We start from the raw sequence: 9,876 nt of genomic DNA, 5'->3' as shown, positions 1-9,876 counted from the left end.
TAAGTAGAAAAATCTAAAGAAAGAATCTTGGGACTTCACTGTGCTGGAATTCTGAGTTTCTTTAAGGTTTAGTTGAGAAAAAAAAAAAAAAAGATTCTCCCACTCACCAGTGACAGGAGCATTAGGGGCCAGTCTGGACCCCACAGGTCTGTGTACATTGCTGTATCTTGGAAAATACTTTCTCCATCCCTGAATTCATCATATATGTATATATTCCCCCCCCCCCCCCCCCCGTGATTCATTAGGGACCAGAGGAAGACCGAGAGGCAGAATCTGAGCTAACAGTAACACAGTTGAAGGAACTGCGCAAACAGCAACAGCTGTTACTGGAGAAGATGATGTTGGGGGAAGACTCTGATGGAGAGGAGGAAACAGATACCACGGAAGGGAAGAGAAAGGCCCAAGATGATGAGATGGGTTGCACGTGGGGAATGGGTAAGGAATTGCAAACTCAGATTCTGAGTTCCTTGCTCATGGCGCCTTTAAATGCTTTTGATCAGATAGCACTTCATGGCTCTTGGATACACATGTAGGGCAAGCATAATTTGCAAATAAAGTAACCCAGGTTCATTAACTTTAGTGATATAAAGAAATTGAATTGTGAGCACTATACATACTCTTCCTCACCATATAAGTTACTTATTGCTTTCATCATTTAAACACACACACACAGAGTGCTAAATAATTATCACTGGAGGGCATGGAAAATTTAATTCATTCCTTTGGCTAAGAAATCAGCATTTGGGCCGGGCAGTGGTGGTGCACGCCTTTAATCCCAGCACTCAAGAGGCAGAGCCAGAGTTCGAGGCCAGCCTGGGCTACAGAGCTAGTCCAGGAAAGGCTCCAAAGCTACAGAGAAGCCCAGTCTTGAAAAACCAAAATAAATAAATAAATGAAATCAGCATTTGATATTTCATCTTTCATGCTATGTTCACAAAGTACAAAAAATTCAAGAGACAATCAGATATATCCACAAACACCAGACCTTTTGGAGGATGGATACTCAGGTCTATAAAAAAGATAGAAGTCAAAGGCTAACAGGGCATTGTGACCCACATCTTTAAACCCAGCACTCTGGAGGCAGAGGCAGGGTGGATCTTTGCCAGTTCAAGGCCAGCCTGATCTACATATCCAGTTTCAGGACAGCCAGAGCTACATTATAGAGAGACCCTGTCTCAAAAACCAAAAAAGAAAGCAGTTGTGGCCTGATGAGATTGCCCAGCAGGTAAAGGTGTCTGCTGCCAATTGTGATGACCCAAGTTTGATCCCTGGGACCCACATGGTGGAAAGAGAGAATGGATTCCCACAAGTTGTCCTTTGACCTCCATGTGCACTGTGGCACTTGTATATGTGTGTGACCTGTATATGTAAATACAAGGACAGAATAAATACAGAATTACTATGCAAAGTGTCAAGAATAAGCCAGAAACCATTAGCCTGCTAAGGTTAGTGCCAGACAAGGAAGCAGTCACTAGGAACTTAGACCTGTGCTAGTCAGTATGGTAGCTGTTAGCTATGTGTCACATTGGCTCATCCAAACCAGCATGTCTTCTAGGTGCAGACAATCCACAGGATTTCAAAGACAGTGGAAATAATAAAATACTTGTTATCATATTCTTGTATTGATTATTATGGTGGAATGACCTTTTAAAAGTAGCTAACAGCAAATTCAAAATTACCCTCATAACATTCACATTTCTGTTGGACAATACTAATTTAGGTCTTTTGGGAATGATAAATTCATTTATTTAATTTTTGTGTGTTTGTGTTGGAGGGCATGGCGTGCATGTGGAGGTCGGAGGACAACTTGAAGGAGTTGGTTCTCTTTCTACTTTGTGGGTCTCCAGGGTCCAAAGCAGTTGTCAGGCCTGGCAGCGGGAACCTTTACCTGCTATCCCGCTTTACACATTTTTTTTTCTTTCTTCACGAGACAGGGTTTCCCTGTGTAGCTTTGCGCCTTTCCTGGATCTCTCTCTGTAGACCAGGCTGTCCTCGAACTCACAGAGATCTGCCTGCCTCTGCCTCCCAAGTGCTGGGATTAAAGGTGTGCGCCACCACCGCCCAGCCACTTTACACATTTTAAGGGTTGGAGAGATGGCTCAGCGGTTAAGAGCTGCTCTTCCAGAGGTCCTGAGTTCAATTCCCAGCAACCACATGGTGGCTCACTTTACACATTTTTAAACCTCAGTTTCAAGCTGGAAGTTGAAGGAAAGGAAAAGTAGCCGTAATAAAGCTGCACATTGGCATCAGGTTTGGTTCTGTCTGTTTGGCAGACAGGAGAATTAAGAAGTTATTTTGGAATCAGTGAGTAAGACCTGAATAGGAGAGAAAGAGACCCATACGCTAAAGAGCTCAGTGCTTTTTCAAAGTGTAGTAGGTAAATGTTGTCTTTAAAGTGATGAATAGGGAAAAAATGCTGTGGAAACAAGTCTTGTTTGTTACATAATTTAGAAAACTAAAAGATGTTCATGATCTGTGATTGTTCCATCCCATGCTCTCAAATATCTTTCTTTGAATCACTTTCAAATATAGATAAATAAGTGTGTGTGCACATGTGTTTCTTGAAGCATTTTCTTTATGCAGTCAGGTGATCCTGGAACTTGTGATCCTCCTGCCTCAGCCTCCTGAATACTGGTTACAGGTGTGTGACGCTGTGCCAGCTCTTCTAATTATATCGTTACTCAGTCTGGAAGGATCATGGCTGTCATTCATGTCTCCTCATATTTGTTCTTTCTTGTGCCCTGCAGGCGAGGATGCTGTAGAGGATGAGGCTGAAGAGAACCCCATTGCCTTGGAGTTTCAGCAGGACCGGGAGGCATTTTATATAAAGGATCCAAAGAAGGCTCTCCAAGGCTTCTTTGACAGAGAAGGTATGTAAGTAAATGCGCTCCTGGCCCCAACAGTGAAGTGCGTTCACTGCAGTGCTGCTTCCTAAAGCTTTTAGCCTCACACTTGTAAGCAGTTTATTTTGTCTGTTGTCTTCCTTGTTTGGGTCTTGCCCTGTGACCAGTTTCTTTGGCTCTGTCTATTTGTATTTTCTGTGGGATGCTGAGGCTCAAACCCTGCGTATGTGCTAGGAAACTGCTCTCTCTACCACTGAGTTGTGCCACCAGCCCCAGGTTTATTTCAAATATAATAAAACTCTTGTCTATCTTTCTCTTCATCTTAAAGAAATACTTCTCAAAATACACATTCTTCTCAAAAGACCTTGGCCTTAGTGGTCGGGAAATGAAGCAAAGCCTTAGAATTACTGTTTCTAATCTACATAGTCTTTTTTTTTTTTTTTTTTGCCGGAGCTGAGAACCAAACACACGGCCTTGAGCTTGCTAGGCAAGCGCTGTACCACTGAGCTAAATCCCCAACCCCCATAGTCTTTTATAATCAGTACTTTTTAATGTGTATGTGTTCCGGAAAACCTGAGGTGTCCTCCTCAGAAGCACCATCTACCTCCTTGGAAACAGGGTTCTCTGTCCTTGAGCTCGCTAATCACACTAGACTGACTGACCTCTGACCCCCAGGGATCCTTTCATCTCTGCCTCTCCAGGGCTGGGACTACAAGCATGTACCACCATGCCCAGCTTTTTCACCTGGCTTCTGGGGCATTGAACTCAGGTCCTATGCTCTCTAGGGAAGTGCTTTTCCAACTGAGCCATCCCCTCAGCCCCTGGTCTTTTCAGTTCTTAGTGCTGATTTTAACTTCATATGATAAGAAAAGTTCTCAGGGAGAATTGTTTCAGTAGATATACTTTGAGAGAACACTGATGCATATTTACATGTGTATTCGTGTTTTATGGAGATATTTAAACATTCATAGTTAGTCACATTGGTTCCAAGACCCTTCCCTGAAGATACCAAGATCTGAAGATGCTTAAAATTTTTCAAGACGGGTTTCTCTTTGTAGCCCTGGCTGTCATGGAACTCTGTAAACCAGGCTGGCCTCAAACTCACAGAGATCTGCCTGCCTCTGCCTCCTCCTGAGTGCTGGGATTAAAGGCATGTACCACCATTGCTGGCTTCTTTTCTTTTCTTAAAAATTTTATGTGCATTGGTGTTTTGGCTGCATGTATGCCTGTGTGAGGGTGTCTGATCCCCTACAATTGGAGTTACAGACAGATGTGAACTATCATTCGGGTGTTGGGCATTGAACCCAGGTCCTCTGGAAGAGCAGTCAGTGCTCTTAACTGCTAAGCCATCTCTCCAGGCCCTAGACAGTTTTTTTTCAATCTGCAATTGGTTGGTTACCAATAAGGAAAAAATCCAGTCTGTGTCTGTGTGTGCGTAGATATGCACACATATGTAACTGGAAATATATATGAACTAATTGCTTTCGACACATAATATTTATGCTTCTAGTCAGGCATGGTGGTTGATGCTTGCTGTCCCATCACTTTAGGAAGTGGCGGCAAGAAGATCAGGAGTTCAAGGTCGTGGTTGTCTACATAGGTTCAAGGCCAGCCTAGACTACATGACACTCTGTCTCCAGCAGCAACAAAATGTGTATTTATGTTTTTAAACACCACCTGTACCTATGAAAGAATGAAAATTCGGGCTGGGGAGCAGGCTCAATCCTGCAGCAGGTGTCTGCTGCACAAGTGGAGGACCTGCCTTTGGATTCCTACTACCACATTAAAAAGCTGGACCTGGGGAGTCATATGTGTCTGTGAGCCCAGTGCTGGGGAGTCAGAGAGACAGGTGGTCAGCCAGCCTGGCTGGATTGATGGGCTCCTGGTTCAGTGAGAGAACCTAAGGTGGAGGACTGAGGAAGACCCCCAGTCTGCACGCACACACACACACACACACACACACACACACACACACACACACAAAATTGCATAAATAAAAGTATGTATGGAGAGACGATTGGTTTGAGTGTTTTGTTCTGACTGTTCTGGGCTCAAATCCAGAGCCTCATGCTAGGCAAGCATTCTGTCACTCAGCCACAACCCGAATCCCACCCCCACCCGCTCTGTAGACCCACCTGCTCCGTAGACCAGGCAGGCCTTGTAGCTATGACCTTCTTGTCTCAGTTTCTGAACACCTAGTCTTACAAGCCTACACAACCAGCATTGTGTTTTGTGGTCCTGAGGTTGAACGTAGGACCTTTATATATGTCAAGCAAGCACAGTGCCACTGAGGTGTACCCCTCGGGTTTTTGTTGTTGTTGTTGTTTTTATTTTATATCCATTGGTGTTTTACCATGGGTTTCAGGTCCCCTGGGACTGGAATTACAGACAGTTGTGAGCTGCCATATGGGTACTGGGAATCGAACCTGAGTCCTCTCGAAGAGCAGTCAGTGCTCTTACCACTGAGCCATCTCTCCAGCCCTTGTTGTTGTTGTTGTTGTTTAAATAAAGGATAGGATCTCACTTCATTTCCCAGGTTAGCCTCAAACTCTCAATGTAACTCAGGTTAGCCTTGAACTGCAGTGATCTTCCTACATCTCCTTCCTGACTGCAGGGATTATAAGCATGAGCTACTACACTTGACTGCAGCCCTCTTTTTTAGTTGTGTGGGTTTTTGTTTTATTTTTGAGACAGGGTTCACTAAGTTTCGTTGGCTGACCTTGAATAAATAATAAATCCAACGAACCAATCTTGCCACCAGGCCCTGCTGAGTTGACTGTTCTGATTTGAAATTGTCTTCTTTCATGTCACATTCATTCTAGTTTTACTTCCAGGTGATGATCCCTAGCAATAAATGACATGTATTGACCTTTAGTGCTCATTGAAATATTAAATCTTGGTGTCTTTAACTTTTGTTCTCTTATGTATCAGCTAGTCATTTTTAGATCTTACTAACTGTTCTTCTTTCTACAGGAGAAGAATTAGAATATGAATTTGATGAGCAGGGGCATAGCACTTGGCTCTGCAGAGTGAGGTATGTTCTTTTTTGTTTACTTTTTTTTTGAGACAGGGTCTTGTTTTGTGAGAATCCTTTCTTCTCCCTACTAAATACTGAGCTCCTGGGTTCTTTTCTTGTTAGTGCCTATAACTGGAAGTGGCCACTTTCAGGTTAACATATGGTTGCAGAGACTATCCCCAAGAGGAACTTGACTCTGCATTTAGACTCTTACCAAGTTTGTGCCTTTCTAGTTTAGTATCACTGGGAGCTGGGTGAAATGAATAAATGTGGAAGGAAATGGTTTGAAGTCCAGCCCTGGCAAGATAGCATGAAATTCCCTGAGGGACTGAAAGGCCATCTGAGGAAACAGGGCATCATGACAGTTGTCTTCATGGGAGTCAGGGCTTACTGCTGAGCTGTTACTCCCTGTGAACCCCTGCAGATTACCTGTAGATGACTCAACTGGGAAGCAGCTGGTGGCTGAGGCCATTCACTCAGGAAAGAAAAAAGAAGCGATGATACAGTGCTCACTGGAAGCTTGTCGCATCCTTGATACATTGGGATTGCTGCGGCAGGAAGCAGGTAGTTTTGAAAATCTTTCTTTCTTTTAAAAATCCAAGAAGGAAAATGTAATGCAAAGGGTAGCCTAATCTCTCTACATGGATAATGTGTACATTGTACAGAATTTTCTGAAGTGGAGAGAAAAGTCCTCTCTCTCAATAACCTAAGACATTTGTTTATATTGTCTTAGACATTCTGGTACATAGGTGAATATACATTAAAAAAAACTAAATCTGGGTTGGGGTTTAACTAATCCTGGTTAAAAAGCTAAGTCAGGTGGTGGTGGCACACAACTTTAGTCCCAACACTCGGGAGCAGAGGCAGGCAGATCTCTGTGAATTCAATGCCAACTTAGTCTACAAAGTAAGTTCCAGGACAGTTAGAGTTACATGAAAAAACCCTGTCTTGAAAACAAAACAAACAACAACAACAACAACAACAACAACAAAAGAAAGAAAGAAAGAAAGAAAGAAAGAAAGAAAGAAAGAAAGAAAGAAAGAGGGAGGGAGGGAGGGAGGGAGGGAGGGAGGGGGAAAGAAAAGAAAGAAAGAAAAGAAAAGAAGAGAAATAACAAGAGAAAACCTGGCTCTTGGGAACATGGTCACATATGTCTGTAATATGCAAGGCAGACACAGGAGGAGGGTTGCAATTCAAGGCCATCCTGGTCCATGTGTGAGTTTCAGGCCAGTTCCATATTCCTTGGTTTATTTCTATGTTTATGATCTTTTTCTAATTATCTTCTTACTTTTTTTAAATAGATAAATACCTTAATATATATATGTATATTAACATGTATATATACATATATACACACACACATATATATATTTACACATACACACACACACACACACACACACACACACACACACACACACCCTTTTTTTCTAGTTTCTCAAACAGGTTTTCTCTGTATACCCACCATGGCTGTCCTAGAACTCGCTTTGTAGACCAGGCTTGCCTCGAACTCATAGAGATCCATCTGCCTCTGCCTCTGAGAGCTGAGATTATAGGTGTGCACCACCACCACCCAGTTCTTTTTTTTTTTTTTTTTTAAGTGATTTTTATTTATTTCATTTAATTTTTATGTGTGTTGGTATTGGGCCTGCATGTGTGAGGATCTGCTGGAATTTGAGTTACAGACAGATGTGAGCCTTCATATGAGGGCTGGGAATTGAACCAGGTCCTTTTTTTGGGGGGGGGGGGGGCTGAGGATCGAACCCAGGGCCTTGTGCTTGCCAGGCAAGTGCTCTACCACTGAGCTAAATCCCCAACCTGAACCAGGGCCTTTGGAAGAGTAACTAGTGCTCTTAACCACTAAGCTGTCTTTCCAGCCTCATCTTCTTACTGTTTTATTGATTGACTTTTTTGTTTGTTTTACTTACTTATTTTTGTTATTTTCAAGACAGAGTTTCTCTGTGTAGCCCTGGCTGTCTTGGAACTCTATCTGTAGACCAGGCTGGCTTTGAACACACAGAGATCTGCCTACCTCTGCCTCCCAAGTGCTGGGATCAAAGGTGTGCACCACCATGCCCAGCTTTGTTTTAACTTTTTATTGTTGTAAAATATATGTAACCTAAAACATACTATAATTTAGTGATATGGAGTTTACTTATGTACTCACCACTGCCCAGCCCAGAACTTTTCATTATTCCTGGTGCAGCTGAATCCTGTGAACATGAACTCATTCTCCTTCCTCCCCAGCCCATGGGGGGGACTCCACTCTGTTTCTATCTCTGTGGTTTGATGACTTTATAAGGCATGTGGAGGTCAGAGGTTGGTGTTGGGTATCCTCTTCAGTCACTCCTCATCTTTTATACTGAGCTAGAATCTCCTGCTGAACACTGTGTCCTGAGCTCGTTTAGCTGGCCAGCTAACTCTGGGGATCCCTTGTCTCTCAGTCTTGTGTGTTGGGGGTGCAGGTGCCCTGCCACACCTGCCCAGCATTTGCACGGGCACTGGGGATCTGAATGCTGGTTCTCCCTTTGTGAGGCAAGTATTTGATCTGCTAAGTCATCTTCTCAGCATAGAATCTGACTACTTTAGGTACCTCATGTAAGTGGCATGATAAATATCTGTTGTGTCCGGCTTATTTCCCCTTTCCTGTCTCCTCCTCCTTCCCCTCCTCCTCCTCTTCTTCTTTTGAGACAAGGTCTTATGTATCCCAGGCTGGCCTCAAATTTGCTATGTAGCCAAGGATAGCCTTGAACTTCTAACCCTCCTGCCTCTAACTCCCCAGTGCTGAGGTCACAGGTGGTCTCCCTTGCACCTAGTTGGGTGCTGCTGGAGATCAGACCCAGGGCCTTGTGCATACTAAGTATGAACTCTGCCAACTGAGCTGCATACCCAGCCTCCCCGTCCCTCCCTCCCATTCTCCTGTCTCTCTGAAAACCACACACAAAATGTTCATTATGAGTCGTTTCATTTTTAGTATCCCGGAAAAGGAAAGCCAAGAACTGGGAAGATGAAGATTTTTATGATAGTGACGACGATACGTTCCTTGACCGGACTGGCCTGGTCGAGAAGAAGCGTTTGAACCGGATGAAGAAGGCTGGGAAGATTGACGAGAAGCCGGAAACTTTTGAATCCCTGGTAAGTTGTTTGTAGAAGCAGCTATTTTTATGGCCAGTATAACTTTTAAAAACAACAGCATGGAAATCTAGTACTGAGTATGCTACTTTTGTGATCTCTAAATTTATTGGTAACAAATAACCACTAATTCCATTCAAGTTGGTGGAAAAAAGAGTTTATTCACTAATGCACTTTACTGTAGTTTTGTGTTGATCCATTAGTGAACATTCTTTGGATAGGGTGTGACTTCCCAAAAAGCAAAGAAAAAGTTCCAGATCTGGGTGTCCACAGTGTAACTGATGTTAAGCTCTGGCATGTAAGAGAAGTCAGAAGAATAGTACTGTTTTAGTCTGGAATGGCGTAGCCTTCATGAAATTGCCTTAAGGTCACATGGATTTCACACTTTATTTAGCAGTATTCCTAACTTAAAACATTATCCGACATCTACCTCTTGTTCATTGATAAAAACAAATTTCTTAAATGTTTTCTTTTAAAGTTTCAGTAACTCATTCTATTTGATTCTTTAATTCTAAAATTGGTTCAGCTAGAATAAAGTAAACAAATGAAATAGCAACTATCAGGAGTCAATTTAGGTGGACTTCTGAATTAGTTATCTTAGAGCTTGTAATAATAATGACAATAGGAAGGTGATAAGAAGGAAAACATTTGCTAACTCTGTTGATTTGGGCATTTAGGTTGCAAAGTTAAATGATGCTGAAAGGGAACTCTCTGAAATTTCTGAAAGGCTCAAGTCATCAAGCAAAGGTAAGACTGTCAGCCAGTAATTACTGAGCACCTATCATACAAGTATATGCTGCATCATGTTAGGTACTGGGATACACTGGAAGATTCAGGTTTTGGAGACATTTTTACGGAGCAATATAGCTTTTTATTTTATGTGTG

At 42.7% G+C, this 9,876-nt stretch overlaps 1 protein-coding gene across 2 annotated transcripts in view; it reads left to right on the top strand.

Moving 5' to 3' along the window:
• The window catches only part of LOC118571616 (solute carrier family 4 member 1 adaptor protein), a 28,636-nt gene that overhangs the window by 884 nt on the left and 17,876 nt on the right, over positions 1 to 9,876 (top strand). For both annotated transcript variants that reach the window (XM_036170723.1, XM_036170722.1), the window contains exons 2-7: positions 246 to 435; positions 2,748 to 2,870; positions 5,817 to 5,877; positions 6,284 to 6,423; positions 8,834 to 8,994; positions 9,669 to 9,738. In XM_036170723.1, coding sequence (XP_036026616.1) covers positions 246 to 435; positions 2,748 to 2,870; positions 5,817 to 5,877; positions 6,284 to 6,423; positions 8,834 to 8,994; positions 9,669 to 9,738 — 745 coding nt within the window. The remainder of the gene's footprint in view (positions 1 to 245; positions 436 to 2,747; positions 2,871 to 5,816; positions 5,878 to 6,283; positions 6,424 to 8,833; positions 8,995 to 9,668; positions 9,739 to 9,876) is intronic.

This window comes from Onychomys torridus, chromosome 21 (genome assembly GCF_903995425.1).
Source record: "Onychomys torridus chromosome 21, mOncTor1.1, whole genome shotgun sequence".
Lineage (NCBI taxonomy): Eukaryota > Metazoa > Chordata > Mammalia > Rodentia > Cricetidae > Onychomys > Onychomys torridus.
This window is presented reverse-complemented; position numbering and strand designations above follow the sequence as displayed.